This window comes from Acanthisitta chloris, unplaced genomic scaffold (genome assembly GCF_000695815.1).
Source record: "Acanthisitta chloris isolate BGI_N310 unplaced genomic scaffold, ASM69581v1 scaffold2473, whole genome shotgun sequence".
In the NCBI taxonomy this organism is placed as follows: Eukaryota; Metazoa; Chordata; class Aves; order Passeriformes; family Acanthisittidae; genus Acanthisitta; species Acanthisitta chloris.
In genome coordinates this window covers 34,635-54,591 of record NW_008665212.1, presented here as the reverse complement: position 1 = coordinate 54,591, position 19,957 = coordinate 34,635, and the positions used below count along the sequence as shown (strand labels likewise).

Here is a 19,957-nt window from a genome sequence, read left to right as displayed (position 1 = left end):
GTGAACATACTCCCTCTCTATTCAGTGATATCAGAAGGTCATTGCTAGAGCTGTCAACTAATGGAAAACACAGTAATATCATGTAGTTCTGAAAACTGAGGATTTTTTATCATTTATTTTCATTAGTGGCTCTTTGGTCACATTGAACCAAGTGTGCCTTTTGTACAAATTCATTAAAATTCCCCAGCACTGCACACCAGCTCACCTGCTGCCTGTTTCCAGTGTGCAGCACAGAGCATTGGCCTTCCCTGGGAGGCTGCTTGGTCCCAAGCCTGCCATGCTGCACACTGTGCAGCCCAACAAGCAAACATGAGAAAGAAACACTGCTTGTTATCCTTCATAACATTATGGCTTCTTAATTTTCAAACACCAAAGCACAAACTCACTCTGAATCTGCTTGTACCGTACCAACTGCCTTCTAGGCCATCCTTGACCCAGAAGGAGATATGTAAACCAGGTGCTACTTACTAAACGACCAACTAGAGAATCTGCTCACTCTGAGCAGTCCCCAGAGGCAGAAGTGTTCAGCATCTGCACACCAGTCACCAGAAGGGACAAAGTCAGTCCAATCTCTGTACAAGGTCCAATTCTCACTGGCTTCAGGAGAAACATAATTCACAGAAGAATCCTGGGTAAAAACCATGTGCATGAAAGTGCAGAATGCAACAAAATCTCACTCAGAGTCTTAATATCCAAAGCAAAGAGCACAACTCTTCCCCACATTCAAATGGGCAAAGTGGCAAGAGGCTGAACAGCACTGAAGTCAGGAGTACCTGTGGTACCCCACAGCAGCCAAAGTCTCTCAGAGTCTGCGTTTTCCCATGCTGGATCTCAGCATCAGTATCCCCTCCACGGGAGCTCCTGGGCTGTCAATCATCTTCTGCCAGAGCTGCTGCTCTTCCCCTTGAGAGTCCATCCAGTCAACCTCCTTGCCATTACTTACTCCTGATGATTAGAAAAACATGAGGCATTTTGCCATCTTAGGAAGCAGTTACTTAATATTGGTGCTCATTTGCCACAACAGTGTACAAGAAAAACAACAACTACACTATTACATGGTGACACTACCACCTGTACAGAAAGTGATGCTGAAAACAGATGCAGAGAGTGCCAATTTGTCATTAAACTTCTTTGTGGCACACAGACAGGGCATAAACTCCTCATTCTGCAGCACAAGCAACTTTCTCTTAACAGAGGAGGAAGGGATTAACACCTCTTCCAGGTCACACCATCATCAGTGGAAATGCTGCTGCTGGACAAAAGTAGTCTCCTCCTCCTCACTGGAATGCTAAGAATGGTTCTAAGGTATTGTGCAGAAGTACAACTGGGCACACAGTTTATGTGTCTCACTCAATGGAGGAAAGAACTAAACCATCTACAGATTACATATTCCCTTTTCTCCCTTACAAATTCCCCAAGTTCCCATATACTTTTCAAACACTCAGTAAGATTTCTGTCCTTCATTTGGGGTGAGAAAGGAGAAGAGCAGAATAACAAAACCAATCATGAGTCAGATGGGTACTTACCATTTCCAGTGCTCAAACGGACACCTCCCAAAAAAATATTACTGGAGAGTGACTCCTTGTCCCACACAGTCAGTTCTAGGCAGGCATTACGGATATCCCTGGAATTCAAGCCACTGAAAGCAAAGGTATGATTCCACTGAGGGTTCACACTCTTTTTCACTATGGGAGTTTTGTGTTTTGTAGCTTTGCTGTCATCTGGGAGCAGGTACCTGGGAGATACAGAAGAGGAAAATGGAATATGTAAATTTCTTGTCACAGAATATTCACAAATAATTGCAATCATGTAGAGGCTGAAGTGGGATCAGGACTCCATCTCTCCTTTGGTATTAAGCATATACCTGAAGTGCCTATTTTCAGTTTGTGCTCCATTTATTCTTATAGTTACAGTGGCAGTTATCACCAGCAGAAATTGGAATTAGGTTTCCTTGCCCCAAGTCTCATCCACAAACTTTTAATTTCAGTGAAGCTAAATATAGACAGAATCATAAAAATGTTGGTTAGAAGGGGCCACTGGAGCCACCTCATCCAGTGTCCCTCTCAAAGCAGGACAGGAGGTCCTCCAGAAAGAAATGGAAATGACTGATGAGGAAGGAACTTCAGCAAGATGCCTCAAGCCCTGTTGAGTGCAGAAACACAAATGCTGTAAAGTCTGACAACCTCATCACATTTTACTTGCCGTGGAGAATTCCTTTAATGAAACTAAATAACTTAACTCTGTCGTTGCAAAATCAGAGATCTCTACTGGTCTGTAACTTCATCTCCTTCAGCAAAGCTGATGGAATAACTATGTGGCTGCACATAAATACTAAAGGGTCAGATATACAACCAAATTACGTCACTAGACCTCAATCAGGTGAATATTCATCTACCTTTGCCACATCAGTTACCAAACATTATCTTTTATAACAGCATACACATCAGCAGACATGTTCAAATGGTTCTGTTCCTTAGAATCATCAAGAAGCAAAGAATCATCAAGGTTGGAAGAAATCTCTAAGACCATCAAGCCCAACTGTCACTGGAATCTTAACTGAGTGGTATTCAAATACAACTTGTACCTCTCTGCCCCTATTCCACAGCACCTCTCTCTTCAGCAGACAATTTCAAGGCAACAGTTGCTTCTCAGGACTGAGACTCCACACACATATATACAGATATCTTGTTAAAAATTGGGTCAGCCAAAGTATGATTCAGTGCAGCCATTGAAAAGAGGGAGAAAAAAATCCACAAACCCTTTCACAAAAGTGTCAGATGTGCCTCCTGATTTCACTGCTGTTAAATTCTTTGCTTCTTTGATGAGGACTTCCAATATACCTCCAGATGGCACATGAGTATCTCCCCTTTTTCCTTTTTTAAAGCTCTTCTTTCCTATACACAGAACAAAGTAACATCATCATCATCAGAAATTATACATAGACTGTAGGACTGATTTGTAAATGTTAATTGTCTTGGCTAGATTTTAAAAAATAATTTACTGCAATGGGATTAAAGCATTTCTTATGAGGAGATTCTGATTCTCTATGGGTAGAGAAACTAAGGCAGGGGCAGAAAAATCACTCCATATATGATAAAGAACTTGACCATGTAACTAGACAGTCCTTGCAGGACACAACAGTGTGCCCTGTCTGAAGTCCTGTTTGAGTATTTGTGGACTGCTATGCTGAGCACAAAGAACTGCATAACCTGTAAGTCCTACCTTCTTTTCAGAATCCACTTTCACCACTGATGTTAAGGCAGGCCTGGACCACAAACAAGCCATAAAACCTCTGTCCCAAAGCTTAAAATTCAAAAATAAACCAAATGTGTAATGCTGCACAGCTCCTGAGGGAGCATGTCAAAGGACACAGTGCTCACTGACACTCTACTGCTTTCACTGCAGCACCAGGACACATGCACTCACTGCTGCTGCAAATTCTAAGAAGCTTCTCAGCAGGGAATGTACACACTGATTCTGGCTGAAAACAGTGTAAAAAAAAGATCAGGAGTGATGTGAACATGTAGTTATTTAAAAAAATGCAGAGAGTATATCTGGACTGAGCAGACAACAATTAGCTTTGAAGTGAGATAACCTTGAGAAAACCTTGCTGCTAGCAGAGGGAATGTCATCTGTCTAAAGAAAAGAAAGAAATCTAATTTATCTATCAAATCCAAATGCTAACAAGCAATACTGTCACTAGGAGTGATATACCTGTGTCTGGTATATCCATGTACACTTAAGGTGCTACCCAGTGACTTCCTTCCCTTGCTGGTCCTCATGCTACTACAATGCAAAGAGTTACTAACTGTTTTCCCCTGTCCATTGCTGATGAAAATAGTGGCTCATCCTAAAGAATTAAAATAATATTTTACAGGACTAAATTACAACTGTAATACAGTGAGACTGAGCAGATGAAAAACTGTGAAAAAAGAGTGCAAATGAGGAGATAGCTTAGGGAGAATTAAGCATGAAGGACTCAGTGAAGTCTATCACTTTGATCGACTAAACACTATATAACTAGCTGAACAAAGAACTCACAGACTAAGATGCAGACGATTTATTTCTCTGTAGCTTTTCTCGATCATTTCACCTAATGGCTGGATTTTATTTTTTTTTAATTAGGTCACAGCTAGGCATCACCCCTTGACTGCACACTCCTCTTCCCTTCTCCCTCCTAAAGTTCAATGTAAGAGAAGAGGATGGAGCAGGAGAAACATATTCATGGTTCAAAACTTCCCCAGATAAAGATAACTAGAATATTTAAAGCTTCACTAGTACCAATACTTCAGCCTAGGTAAGATTTTTAATACTGAGGGATGACATCATATGCTGCCACTGATGTTTGCTTTACCTTGAAACTGCCCTAGAGGAAGCATTAGGTTTCTGTCTGGGGGAATGTAACGTAAAACAACTGTCAGTTCTCCTTTATATTGAAGTCCAAAATCTGTCGTAACCTCCACCTGAAGAGAAAACAAACAAACAAACCAGAAATCCAGCTAAGCTTAATAATTAACCTTCTTTTGATTTCAATTCTGGTGTACCAATATAGCATTTGAAACATTTAAAACATATCAAGACATACCAGCTCACTTCCAGACAATTAGGCATTGCAGGCTGAAAGCAATCACATCTTAGAAAACCTTCTGAGCTAGGCAATGCAAGCTCTAGAAGGATAAACCCACGTGGCATTAGACACTGTTCAGTGAACATAGAGAGAAGAGTTATCCAGCATAAACAAGTGAAGCAAAACAACAAGGGAAAAAAACTAAAATGTATTTTGGGGTATATAAACTGTAGCTGATTTAAGCTGACATTCAGCCTTTATTTCCCCCAGTCAGGATTTTAAACTGTAATTTATTCCATGTATTTTAGAGGAGTCACTCCTGAGTCACCCTAGGAATAGATGTCAGGGAATGAAGGTGAGGGAGAGCAGAGGGCAGCTCTGAACAGAAAAACTTGTCGAAGACTTCTATTTCCAGTGTCCTTTTCCTTTTCTACACAGCTACTGCCATTTCTGCATCTTTTTGTTTTATAAATGTTTGAATCTGGCCCAGAGAGCTCTTGTTAAGAGCACATTAGGCTTTCACTGACATGTGCTGAACTTCCATTTGCATTGTAAGGAGTTGGAAACTATATTTTAAAAACAGTAGATGTAACACAGAGAGAGCTAACTCCACTGCTAGACATGGCACTCCTCAGATGTTCTCATCCCTAGTGGATGGTCCTAGGGAATGGTGGCTCTGCCCATGGCAGGAAGTAGATGACCTGGAACTTTCCAACCCAAGCCATTCTGTGATTCTACAATATGAGTTCTGTACATGCTTCAGTGCTTAGTTTTGGCTATAAACAAACAAATCTTCCTGATCTCTTTACAAGGACAAAGCACATGTAAAAGGAGAGGATCCTCCAGTGCTGTGAGACACACCAAGGCACCACACAAACCTTTAAAGATCTATTTATATTTATTTGAGTGTGACTGTGTCTCTGAGATGCATTCAGCTTGTTTCCTGACTCCTCAGGAAGGTAAAAATTCAATTATAAAGAGAAAACAGATTCAAATAAACCCCACCAGAAATACACACAGAGTCAGCACTGCCCTCACATAGACTCCAGGTGAGGCACTAACCCTGTTTAGTGGGGCTAAGTCTGCACCTAAGGATGGGACAGAGACAAAGAAATCTTAGTGATAACAACATGCTTTGTGGCTTTGAAGCACTTTTACAGTAACACAGGCATTGCTGCACTGCCTCTGAGAAAAGTGGTCGTGTCTCACACAGTGTCCAGTGCCAGCTGCTGTAACAAAGGCCAAAAGAAAACCTGCAGTAAACAGCTGGGGAATAATTTGCACAACATCTAAATTTTCCTGGTCAGGCAGCTCAGTTATGGTCAAAATTATGCAAGTTTAGGATCAAGTTTCCCATAAAGGCAGCAAAGATTTTTTTTTTTCTGTTCCACTAGAGGACAAGCACTGGTATAAGTTCTAACATCAGAAACAATTTGTCAGCTTCTCCCCCAAACCCACATATGACATGGCTCTAGACTCTGTCCTCTCTTTAACCACAGAACTATTTTCTCTTCTTTTTCTGCTTTAACCACACTACTTTGAAAACAGACCTCTCAATGCTCAGAGAAAAAACACACCTTAAAGTCTCCAACTTTTTCACTAAAGCAGCTAATGATTCATGACAGAACAAATAAAGCACTGTAATAAACCCCAGGAAATGTTTCCCTGCCATTACTCTGCTCCTGTCTCTATCAGGCACTTCACATAGGAGAACAGCATGTACTTTGCATATGTATTAACCTGAGCTTTTTCTTTTTCATTCAAAATGCAATAACTGATTTTTTTTAAAAAAATAATATCTTTGCTGATCAACAACCTTAGCAGTGTTTCAAGTTTAAAAACATGATTTAGAACAGCTTAGTAGGCAGAAAAAATCAATTCTGTTTGCTTTCCTTGGCAAAAAAAAAGAGAAGTAATTTTAAAATGCTTTTAATGAGCTTGGAAATAATCAGACAACACCTTCCAGCTGGAATGGCTGAAATGCTTAGTACATCATTACTTTTTTTCTTGAGCAGGAGAACTTCATGAGCATATTTTTTTTCCTGTTAGGATTAAAAGAAACCACCCATACCCACATAAACCCACGGACATTGAAATGAGATGACCAAGAGACTACTGCACAATAAGCTCCTTCAGACCATACAAACTGCAAGTAAAACAACTACTAGATGTGTATGTTATTGTTGTAGATGGGTGAGTGCGAAATAAGAGCAGCACCTGACACCAGCCAGAGCTGTGACAGGGCTAGACATTTCTTCTACTTCAAGAGCAGATCCAAGAAAAGTAGCTTACAAGCTTCTAAGGAGGATGGTATAATCCTGGCCTGGTTACAGAGCTGACTGAAACATGTTTGCCATCATTAACCACTTTCTGTTTCTGGTCTCACCTTGTCTGGACCATGAAAGAAGAGCTGATGGTCACCCTCATTAACTAAACTGAACTAGAAAACTGGGAATGATCTTCCTTGCTGCTTAGAAAGCACAAGGCATGTAAGTATTCAGAGAAGAGAACAATTTCCTTGTGTATCTTCTGGTAAATTATTTACTAAGATATAAATTTGTGACAGTTTTAATGTAAGCTTCACAAAGGGCTGTACCAAGAAATTAATTATACAGTGATCAGATCCATCTACCACCTGAAAGAAAGGCACAAATGAAGCACACTCCCCTGAAACCCCAAATATGATATTTCCTTAAGTGTAATGAACACAGAACAAACAAGACATGTCAATCCTAGCAGCATTTGCTGTAATATTTTTCCACAACAAGAAAATTACACTTTCTGAAATGGCAATTTAAACCACTAGAATTCCTGGAGATTATGACTGCTGCAAGAGCAAGCAAGACAGGAGTTTTTAATCCTCTTGTTTACAACAGCTCTTTGAATCTCTTCCAAAAATAACCACCTTTGCCAAAGCAGGGGCTGCCCTAGAGACAGAAGTCACCCTATCCTTTGTAAGCACAATGCCAGCTCTGTTTCCCAGACCAGTTGCTGGTTGAGACACTTTATCTTGTACCTTTCTAGTAAAGGTCAATGACAGATTAAGAACTCCTTTTGTCACAACTGAAAGGTGTAAACACTTCAAACTGAAAAAAGATCTGTTTAACAGCCTGTTTAGGCTTGGGTAGGGGAAGTGGTAGAAAAGTCCATTGGTTTATGTGCTATTTTTTAAAAGTAATGTTTTTACTAGATCATTTCTCTCTTGCAGTTTATTACAAGATGAATTTATACTTTAGTAGATTTTTTTTTGTTGTTGTTATTGTTTCTAAGTACCCTATCATGTGTGAAGTTCTCATGGAGACTTTAAAACCAGTAAGTTTGGATTGAATAAAGAACAAATAATTCTTTTCTGATTGTCATATTAGACACTTATAAAGTCCTGCTTGGTAAATAATTTCCCAAGGAAAAAATAACTAAGCCTTGCTAAATTTGCTTCACAACACTTTCACCAGGCATGGAAACCCTTACCTTGGGCTGGAGCACAAACCACTCATCGCCTTGATTTTCAAAGTTCCAGGAATCAAATGGAATTTCCACTTCCCCAAGGAAACTGTTGCGTCCAAATCTGTCATAGTGCCAGACAGAAAGCTGTAGGGTCCTGGTTTCCAGCTGTGTGTGACTGATGACATACTACCAACAGAAAAAGGGAGAAAAAAACCTCTCAGAATAAGCAGAAATACAAGTTTCCACTGAGCCTTCTACAGCTCTAGCTCAATTTCACAAAGCCCACAGCAGCTAGCAAATGAAGCATGAAAGAGAGATTTCTTTGCAAACAAGATTGATCTAGCCAGAAAGATCATAAAGTTAACGTGAAATAACTTTTCTCTGCAGTATGCATCCAGTGGTAATTTATGTCACTATCTTGGATTGTTGGGGGATTTTTTCTGCATTATTTACTGGGTATTTATGACTATAAAGTAAATTACAATTCTTGAAACTATGATCCTGTTAATTTCTTACAAGTTTATGTAAAAGAAGCAGATCAACATCAAAATTTAGTTCCTAAGAACCACCCCACAGGCTCTTTCAGCCCTAAGCAGAGTCTGGTCAACGCTACTTCCCTGAAAGCATCCTCTCCTTTCCAATTTTACCTTTGTCACTTAGGAAAAATTGCTCTGAAAACTGGTACTACTGCATCTGCAAGGCATGCACTGAACACATCAGTCTTCACAACCATTCTTGGTTTTGAAAGCCATTAAAAAACACCTCTGAAGAAACATCATAATCTAGCAAGCACACAGAGAATTATCAACACCTGGAATTCTAGCTCTGCACACACTGCTTTCAGCAAAAAGCCTGTTAGTTCCCTGAAATTCAGCCTGCTCCTAGTGTTAGCTGAAAAGACCCAGATGCCATCTTTATTGCATCAGAAACAATGTCTGGACATGGACACACTCTCCAAAAGCTGAAACAGTGAAGTTAGGTGGCTGTTAACATATAGATATGTCTACACTGCTTAATCCTAGATGCCAACAGTTCTGCTGTGAGAGACGTGTTTCACAACAATGGAATGAAAGTCAAAGAGAGAAGATGCAGATTCAATTCTTTTTCTTTGCTTTTTTTAACAGGACTTTCACTTGGGATGAACAGATGTAGCTCTTGCTTACCTATTACAATTCAAACAAGCCCTTTTTGTTAGAATTTGTATTTTGAAGGAGCTCCTAGGACTTATCCTCACCCAGCTCCCTACCAGCAAACACATTTAGTTCTATATTACTTGGTAAATAAAGTCTAACACCTTTTTTTTTCCAGTTCAGGAAACTCTAAACTTTACTGTATAGCATTTAAAAAACGAGGCTATAAAAGAGACTCTCCCTTGGCAAACTGTCTGGCCAGACCAAGTGTGTGTGCCTGCAAAATGGTTTTGTAGCCAGGTTAAGCCAAGTATACTAGCCAGGGAACATCTGTTAGCCTCTATTATAAGAAACTTACTTAGAACTGAAATGGCAAAAAAAAATAATTCAGGAGCAACTAAAAAGAGTTTCTGGCCTTATGACAACTGGCTGGATAACTCTCTCCCACTGACAGGAAGGGAAATCCTGTGATTGAGGTCCAGGTGACAGACAGACAGTGAACGGGGCAGAAACTCTGCCATTCCCACCTGCCCCAGAGCCAGGGAGGTGAGTAAGCATCTTGTCAAGAACTCAAAATAGTTCAGCCTCCACAGTGGACATGGGTAAAAGGCAAGGAAGGAGAGAGCCTGGGTGCTGTGTCCATTGCAACAGAAAATGGATTTACCACAGCCTTTTAGAAAGGCAAGTAGAGTAGCAGTTGTTGCATTTTCTTATCAAAGTCAGTTCTGCTTTAAAAAGAAATTAAAGCCTCCAGAAGAATTCAGATGTTACTGCAAAATGTTGTTTTCCCTTCAAAATCAGTTAGACTTGAAGCTTTAAGCTACCTTTACTTCAGCATCAGGTATACATCAGGTATAACAACTCTAAGCTCAGGTTGGATAGGAACACCAACAGTTTTGAAAGACATCTATGGGAACTAATAGAAGTTTACCTCTAAAGGGGTGAATCAAACAAAAACACCTCCTAAATGCTGAAAGGCAGAAATTGCAGCTCACAGGATTACTAGATATTTTTGCTTAAACACCTTCCCTTTTGAGGCATCTCTCCCAAATCCTAATCCCCATACTGGAACACATATGGAAAATACCAGTGAGCACAAGTGAAACATTCATCACAGCCTGAGAGAGACTGTTCTCACCTTCAGCGTTTCATTAAATTCTGGATTGGTGCTGTTACTTTTGATTTTGGTCTTGCGTTTACTCTGACGAGACTTATCAGGCAGAAGGTAAGCTTTGACATATCTGCAGACCAAGGAGAAAATTATTAGCAGGGAATAAAAAAATGACCACTTTCAGCAAAGACCTGATATTGCTGCATCAGCAACATATGGGAGGAAAATAATTTTTGCAGCACAGTGTAAACATGTAACAGAGAGGATGTGAAGCATGGGGAGGGATGGTCTTCAGCAGCAAACATAGCAGTGTTTGTCAGATAGGATCAGAACAACAAAAGGCAGAGCTGAAGTGATTTACTCATCCTCAGAAACGCAACAGCCTTTCCTAACACTGTCCCTTTTGCAGTATACAATTACTGACTGGCACATGACATTTTACTGACATTTGACAAAGTACTCACTGAAAGTACAAGCGAATTAAAACCTTCGTAATTTATATACTGTAGGATTACTGATGATTAGAGACACTAATTCTTACATTCTGATGAGAGAATTTACATATTATACTGAAAACTAGAATGAGAAACACAGAAAACATGGTACATGCAGAGTCTATGGATGCATTAAAAAAAAGTCATTCCTATCCTTCCCTCCCTCACTGCAAGACATCACTCCTCTCACATATTTTAGTTTTGATTCTAGAAGTAAAAAATAAATAAATGCTGCCTTCCTATTCTTTTATATTTTTGCCCTTTTACTATCCAACAGCTTGATAATTTCAGTAATCTTGTTGTTTCACCAGAACAGGGACATGGTGCCCTAAGAAGCAAACAGAAAATGTACTTCCCACAGGAAACCCAAAGCCAATCACCACCAAAGTGCTGCCTTGGGGCAAGTGGATCCTGTGAACTCACAGGCTCATGTCACAACCCCACACTCCAGTGAGAGACGAGGTACAGAGCTCCCCTAGCAGAGTTTAAAGACATTTTTCCCAGTGCTTACGGGTCAGTCCTTTGCTTCCTCTCGTCTGCAATGGCCAGGTTTCTGCAGCTCTTCACCAGCACGTTGAGAGCACCTGTTTTGTAGATGTAGCTGATGCTGAGGAGGATTTCCCCACTGACCTTCACGTTGCCATAGTCACCAGTCTCACTGTATACACTCAACATGCTGTTAATGCTGGTCTGGAGGGGCAGAGAAAAAGGACTTAGAGGTTGAAACAAAGGACTCTTTTCCAGCATCTACGTTGTGTTTTTTCACAAACCTACAGCCTTGCACTATTATCATGCTTGTTAGGGCTTGCTATGAACACAGACACATCATGGAGTAGAAATGCCACTGTTTGATGTAGAAGGGAATAAAAACTATAACTAATAATAATTTAAATGTCTAGACAATGTTTTTCCATGCAGGGCTCAAACCTATTTAAAAATATGACTAAATCTTAATTGCCACCATTCAATGTATGAACTGAAGAGCAGACAGGCTACATAAACTGTAAGCTCAAGTGAGTTCCAAGCACAGAAAAAAAAAAAAATCACCTCTCTGGCTCAGCTGGTCACCTAATTTTTCCTGAGACTCATAAGCCAACTACTGCCATCACCCTTAGAAAAACTTATAAGGATGCTTGCCATAATGAAGATGGTATAAACTCATGTTTGTTTAAAGTGACACCCATCTCTCATTATCAATTCTAAAGGGAGGAGCAAAATTCAAACCCACCACTTCTGCAACTTTTTAAAAGCCAAAAGTGTTTAGTAATAATCCCACAAAGTTTTCCACTACAACATAATCTATCATCCTTTTTTTCCCCACTCATAAGATGCAGAGTATTGGTCTAAGGATTTCCTCTTCCAAAAGTTTAGGAAAGCACTAAATATTTTTAAAGAAAACCAGAGCAAAGTGCACAGTGCCAAAACCAAAAGCATTCAAGAAATCTGGCACATTTCTCTCTTTGGAGTCATTGAGTAAGACTGTCCAAAAGCATAGATAACCATCTAAACCCTAACACATAGAAACCTTGCAAGACACACAGATAGAGTCTTCAACAAAAAGGGAGAAAAGAGAGGGAAACCTTAAAAATAAGCTAAGCAGAGGATTCAGGAGAACTCACAGTATCACCATCTGTTTCAGGCACATTTAAATATGTCCATTTTCTGTCAGAGCTTTCTGGGGAGTTCTTTAAAGAAGGCAGTGCAAAAGATCAAGAGAAAAGAGCATTAGATTGCTGCAATAAGAAAGAATAAGTGCAGTGAGAAATCTTTACCTATATAGGCAGGTAAAGGAAATTTGTGCCGCAAAGCTATAAGTGAGAAAGAAAGAAAAAGGATATCCCCAAATCAGAGAAATGCTGTTTTCCATATACTTCAAGTACTGAAGGATGCACAGTTCACTCTAATTAAATAGAAATGAGGTATCTGCTGTATCAAAATAAACCAATTGTATTTTAGAACACCAACTCAGCAGATCTGGATTCTTATTGAATTTGGTTTTGTCCTCATTTTTGTCTACATGAAGTCTCTCTCCCCTGAAGCTAGCCAAAAGTTAGCATTCATATGTCTGCAGGATTGGCACCTTTGTAAGAAAATGCAGTTTCTCTGTGGAGTTTGTAAGAATAGATGAAAAACGCACACAAATGTCGAAACATGTCACATTTTGGGAAAAAAAATACAGCAAATTAATATTGGCAGAAACATTTTCCCCCTCTGCTTGCTAGAGTAGGATGTTGAAATCTCACCAAGGCCTGAAGGGAAACTCTATCTTGATCTACACCTCCTTCCTTACCTGCTGTAGGGAGAGGGCTGGAGGGATAAACAGATCCATGTGAATATGGGAAACAACAGACATGAAAAACCATTATTTATATGAGCAGTAATTACCCATAAAGGTAATTTTATACACTGTGTAGGGTAATAAACAACAAAAAGGTGTTTTCAATGTATTTCTGCTGGCCTCCTTTAGCCTTAATTTAAGGAAAAAAAAAAGAAAAAATGCTTGTCCTTTTAATCCTTTGTATAACTGGCTGAAATTCCATGAGCAGGACTGGTTAAAATTACTGGAAAATTGTCAATATATACTGACAAATGTGTCATATTTCCTCCTATTCCTAACATGCCTTGAGCTGAATTCCAGCCTTACCATTTCTGCATTTCCAGCACTAGTGTACATGGAAATGGGTATCCCTGGACACTGTTAGTGAACATAACAGTTCCAGTATGTGCTACAAAATGCCTGAATTATCCCTGTAACAATATATGTGGCCACTTCAGAAAAAAAACAAGGTTACATCAACACAAGGAAGTGGATGAATTCTTCTCTACTGAATCCAAATACATTTTCCTTCAATCTTTAGGTAATCAGGCAGTGAGGGATAAAAGACTGGAAAAAAACCCAAATACACCAGAAAGTTCTAAACAAACAGATGACTTCTGACCCTAGAATTTATGCAAACACAATTTCTGAATTGCTTACAAGCCACAAACAAAATTACACATATTTAGTAGAAGTATTTAATATACTTCACCTCTTTTTCCTCCCCAGACTCTGTTCTGTAGCATTTACACTGGACATTACGTACACTAAATGTAAAGTTCTGAAGAAATATACTCAAATTCCAGTTTTATAAGTAGCAAACAATGACCACATATGGAGGATGCAGAGCCTCATTTTTGTGCCACACTAAGAATTATATTTCCTTTGCATCATATCTTATTTCTGCAGCAAAGCACTGGAACAATTTAGTCTTATTGATGTGATGGGTCTTGACAACACCACAAATATGTGGAGGATGAAGGGTGAAGGAATATGAAGGACGCAGGGAAAACTAAATACACAGTTACATGTATTAGTGTTGGGAAAACACAAAGAAAAATCCTCTACCACTGAGATACAATTTCTCTTCAACGTCACCTCCCACTTCCATTTTTGTTCACTCGTGTTGCAGGTGGATTTCCTTTTATCCTTTACGATAGTTCTTCCTTTCCCTCAAACACTCATTGTCAGACTAGACATACTTTAAATTCTCAGATTTGAAAAAAAGAAAGAAGACAAAAAAAAGAAGAAAATCCATGCAGCATGAGCCTGCTATCCATTAATAACATTATTTCCACATGACTTACTAGTACACAGTCACTTCACAGAGAGTCTGTGAAAAAAATCCATATGGTCAAGAAGGGTCAAAGGTTTAAAACGATCAGAGTGAAGGTAGAGAGAGAAGGGAAATCACAGAGAGCGAAAAATGTTAATAACTAAAAACACTTTTAAAGGGAATTACAGAAAATAACCTGTAAAACTGACCTGTTTTGCAGGGAGAAGCAGTTTGCCACTCGCAACTTTGCCATTAACGTCGCATGCAGTGACATTAAAAATCATGTCACAGTGAATAAGGAGAAACGAGAGCATTGAGATGTGAGATTTTATCAGACCTACAGGGCTGGAAAAGCTGTGCTCTGCTTAAGAAAAAGGTCAGAGGGAAATCTACAGCAAAGGCCAAAACCCAGTGCACAGACAGAGCATTGCCTACAGCACAGAGGGAAGGGTCTCTAATGCAGCTCCTCAGTTTGTGGCCTAAATGGAGAAAGCACTTAAGTACCTGTAACCCTCCTATCAATATTCAGAGGAAATAAGAATAATTCTGTCTATAAATCCATGGGACCAGCAAGCATTGGAGACAATGAGACCGAGCCAACCTCAGGTAAGGGGATCTGGTTAGACACAAGGGAGATGTGCAGCCCTTCAAACCAAATCAATCCTGAGCACATGTACCCTGTTGACTCTGCTCTATTTCTGTGGAAACTACACATATCAGAAGGAAAAATGGTCTGGACATAGTCAGATATAAGATACCAAAATGCTCTGTGATGACAATATTCTCAGTCCTTCCTCCTCCTCCTCCCCACGTAAGTCAAGCTTGGGTTCAGCCACATCCATCTTTTAGGGATAAAGAACTTCAGTGAGGATTCCCTGGGCCTTGCTTGTGTGAGGACTAATGGGGATGCAGTCTAGAAAGGACAGTTCATTGGTTATTGTCACAGACCAAATTTTCTCTTCCCTTTCAGTATATACACTCATTATCTCTCGTCATCCTCTTCAACACTCTCACATTCTATGTGGAGTTTGTTGCAGTTTTCTGATGTTCTATATGCTGCCCAGAGCTATTCTTAGACACAAGTCATATAGAAAAGATGAAATTTGCTGATGAGTATGCAAAATAGTTTTGTCTTTCCATGCATTGCAGAGAACAGCATTAAAAATATAACAGAAAAAACTATCTTAATGTTAAAGGTTATTTCTCAAGTGCAGAATGAAATATGATCTGCTGCTAAGTGATATGAAGTTAAATTCCTTTTTGGAGGAAAGATGGACTTTTGCAGAAGGAAAAGACATGTTTTCTACTCAAGATCTTACTGTTGATAATCCACTTGTGATATGTTCCTGTTTTCTTGAGTAACGAGAGGCCACTATGTCATCAATATCTTCTTCAGTTTCATCCAGATAATCCTAAAAAACAAAGAGGGGTTTTAGTTGTCATATTCTGCTCTGTATTGGGTCACCCTCTGTCACTTAGTTCTGTTTAATTTATTTCCCACTTTAGGAAGACAGTGCAGGATGTATTCAAATTCTTGTCTCTAGAGGAATTTTGATTTACGCAATGGGTTCAAATCGAAGGAGGGGAAATTTAGGTTAGATATAAGAAAAACGGTTTTTACTCTAAAGGTGGTAAGACACTGGCACAGGTTGCCCAGGGAGGCTGTGGCTGCCCTGACCCTGGTGGTGTTCAATCCAGGCTGGATGAGCCTTGAGCAACCTGATCCAGTGAGGAGGTGTCCCTGCCCAGGGCAGGGGTTGGGATGGATGATCCGTAAGGTCCATTCCAACCCTCAAATTCCATGTGCTTCACAGAGCCCTAATGACTGCTAGCTGACTACCAACTTTTGCCTGCGAGCAGACACCTGAAACTGAAGAAAAAAAAAATAGGTTAACATTTAACCTATACTCCTATTTCATTTGGCACCACAATGATTATGTTTCTCGGGAGGTGTTACAGAACTGCAACTACATAATTGGTTAGTGTTATTACCTTATTAAAGTTAGAGCTCATAGGACATTAATCTCCTGGTCTCCAGTGAGGGTTATAAAATGCACATCATCCAATTCTGAAAGTGCAGCTGAGCATGTAATGAACACTGCTTGGTCAGGAATTCAACACACACCTGTCTAGATAGGGTGTTCACACTTGAACACAACACTAGGTTTAAGTGGTTCCTTGTGCTCCTTGGAAAATGCATAACCACATTGTGTGGGGTTTGGGGGGTTGTCCCTTTGCACTATCAAAAGCAATATTAAGTCAGAGAAGCAGAACATCCATTCAATTTCCTAGCTAATGTCTCTGCATGTGTTATGGGTGTTCCTGATAAAAATATTTTCCCATTCTTTCAGCTGATAAACTCCAGCATCTGCATATCCTATTGACATGTGGCATCTCCCACCTCACCACTGTGAGCTCCCATCACCTGGAAATAAGGAGCTGAAGGACCTCAGCTGGCTCCACCAGCCAGCTAGGAGAAAAGGTGATGTAACTTTTCTCAGGCTGCAGGAGCTGTTGCTACCTTCAGCAGTTATCTTTCTCTGTCTCTTATATCTAGCATCAAAAAAACTAAATTCCAGCAGGAACACAGCTTTTATTTCAAAACACTGCATCAGGAATGAATGTAGGACAAGGTTCTAAAGAACTCCTGTGAGTCAAATTACCCTAAAGAAATGTGGTAACATTAAAGCTGATGAAGGCAATCAATTAATTTCATAAGGCAGAGAAAACAAGGATATGGGTAAATCAGAGAGCAGTGAATCCTGTTGTGAATGAAGTTTAAAGGGGAATTGGCACTCTCACAGACCCTGGAGCAACTAAATCAAGGTTATGCCACAAGAGATGTCTCCTGTGCAAGCAAAGGAGCTAGAGAGCTGCTGAGGTGCAATCTGAAATTTCATTCAGAGTCAGCAAGAAAGAAAACCAAAAAAAATTAGATTAAAAACCCTACCTCTGAATAAGAGGAAGACAAAAATCAAAGAACAGAAAACCTCTCTGGACTTGTCATCTCTGGCATCTGCCTCAGAGAAATACCTAAGCAGTAACTATCACACCCTGTACAATTAGAGCAGCAAACTGATACAAAGATATTTGAAGTCTGTATTTTCTTATTTTATGCTTTTCTTCTGCAATGTCTTCCAACTTCTTAATAAAAACCACATTCTTTTTCTTTACTACAATTGAAAAATAAACCACTTATTTTTGACACTTTTCTTCCACAGACATCTGACACACAGGGAAGGGCTTTTGTTAATTCCTTAAAGATTAACTCAGAACAATGCTGCAGGCAAATTCTGACTGCTTACAGTCCAAGAAACAGAAGGAAATCCCAACACATTGTTTTCCACTAAGCCACAAGTAGCAAACACTACAAGAAGGGGAAACATCTCCCATGGCCAATGCTCTTCTGAAAAGAGCAGATGGTAAGGTAGGATTATGACAATACACAAAATGCACAAACTACAAGCAAACATCTGGAAACTTTAGAACAAAATAAGATCAGATGAAGAACTATATAAATAACTCTTTTTTGCCCCCCACTCATGCATATTTAACAAGCTTGGATATTCTTTTATAGCACCAATGCACATCTGCAAGTTGCCTATCTTGGATATGTGCATAAGAGGAGAGGGAAGCTGTGAATCAGTTCAGGAAAAGCAGCCCATAGATTGCATAGGAAAAGGCATGGAGATGTATGGAAGAGTCAATGGGAAGAAGAGGCAAGCAACAGTGGCAGAACAGAAAGTTGGGTCTTCATTTGCTAAAAATATAGACAAAGATTAAAGCCTTTAAAAATACAGAATTTCTCAGCATCTGTGAGAGTATGAACTAACAGAAGTTTGGAGTATGTGTAATTTCGTGCTTGGAATTTATTTTCAGACTAGATTCCTTTCATCTGTGAATTCAAAAAAACAGGAAATTAATGACAAACTGGTACCACAACTATTCATGGAAATGATTCTATAGCCAACATACTCAGAATTTGACACTGTTTAAAAACATGGTAAATATCCCTGAAATAGTGCTCTGGATTACTCGTGTTTTACACAGATATAGATGCAGTGCTGATTTCATGAGTATGAATAAACAGAATTTCCACCAGATAAATATTTACATATTTTTAACTCACCAGTCCCTGATCTAAGGCACTAGGTACAGACTTGCTTCTTGTGCTCAGAGTATCCTCATTACCTTCAGAGAAAGATTCACTCAAATCTATCTCAGATCGGCTGTGGTCTGGAAAAAAAAAACAATTTAAATATTTGCTAGAATTTGTACAGAAATACTCCATTTCATCTTCCATACAACTATTGCCCCAAACCCATTTTTCTTTTAAAGAAAAAACCCTTCAAGACAGTATTTTAGTTTTGTGTAAAAAGCTATGACAAAAGAATATCAATATGATAGATGGACAAATATGTTTTCTGGTGCTGTTCAGCCCTCTGGGCAATAATTTTTCTCCTGCACTATATATCTGCCGAGATTGTCTCCTGTGGATGATACTATAGAACTAACCTTTGACTTTCTCTGGCAGGTCTGTCAGCCTGGAATATTGCAAAACTTGTCATCCAAGTGTTTGCAGTGATTACAACTTCTACCACCACTACCAAACTCTCCCCAGCATCTGTTTCAAGCAACTGGGGATATAGATGGATGTACAAAGTACTTCTGTCACTAATAGTGATCCCTGTGCAGAGTGTGAGGAAGCAAACAAATCTTGAGACCTGCAAGTTTCTTTCTGTCTACAGGTCTCTCATCCACTCCATAGGCATAAGACATTGATGTCTCGGAGAAAGATTTTCTTAGTCCTCCCCATATAAATTTTTTGTGTGACTGTTTCAATATATTTGGAAAGAAAGAGGGGAAAAAGAATATTTTTAGATCCTGCAGGAAGGAATCTGGAAAGTTTCTACCTGGTCTATAGTTGATGTGACAGGACAGGTCACTCTCCTAAGCTTTATGTCCTTTTTGATCAGTGAACAAGGAGACCATGAAGAATCTGAGAACTGGTCCCAGTTTGCCTACAACTCTGCTTGTCATCCATCTGCTTTGGTACCACAAGGCCAGTTCTTATTTACCAGGAAAGCCTTTATTTTATAAGGTAGCAGGAACAGGAGAATTTTCACTTCATAAAGAAGTAACCACCTGTAACACCTCTGCCAGGAGCTGCACTGTACAATACTTTCAAAGAAACTCTGATGCTTTCAAGTTGCAATAACGAAGGTAAAGAACATTACCTCCTTTGATTAGCCCTGTGGGATACACCACTGGGTTTCTGCTTTGGGCTAAATTCAGCTGCAATAAAGTGAGTCCTGCTGTGCTTCAGAGAGAAACCTGTAGACCCAAACGCCCTCCATGAGCCATGGGAGGCTGAGTGAGTGCCTGGGAGAGGCAGAGGAGTGCAGGGTGTACCTGCCTCCTATTTCAGACAGGAAAAGGAAGATCTCCACCAGTTGCTGCAAAGAGCATGTGATTTACCCAATACTACCATTGTGCCAATGTTACTGGAGTTAGGATGGGCATTTTTTCAAATGTAAAACTTCTGAAGTTAGTTAAGCTTGGTTAGTAAAAGGAAGAATTTAGGAAACTTAGTCTGACCTTTTAACATGTTTTAAAAA

At 39.6% G+C, this 19,957-nt stretch overlaps 1 protein-coding gene across 1 annotated transcript in view; it reads right to left on the bottom strand.

Annotated features, from left to right (window-relative positions):
- Positions 1–802: 802 nt before the first annotated feature.
- Positions 803–19,957, bottom strand: part of SYTL5 (synaptotagmin-like 5) — a 37,889-nt gene continuing 18,734 nt past the window's right edge. The window contains 10 exon segments of the mRNA XM_009071621.1: positions 803–945; positions 1,527–1,735; positions 2,759–2,894; positions 4,355–4,463; positions 8,036–8,197; positions 10,280–10,382; positions 11,258–11,436; positions 12,366–12,431; positions 15,659–15,751; positions 18,469–18,575. Of these exon segments, the coding sequence (XP_009069869.1) occupies positions 803–945; positions 1,527–1,735; positions 2,759–2,894; positions 4,355–4,463; positions 8,036–8,197; positions 10,280–10,382; positions 11,258–11,436; positions 12,366–12,431; positions 15,659–15,751; positions 18,469–18,575 (1,307 nt within the window).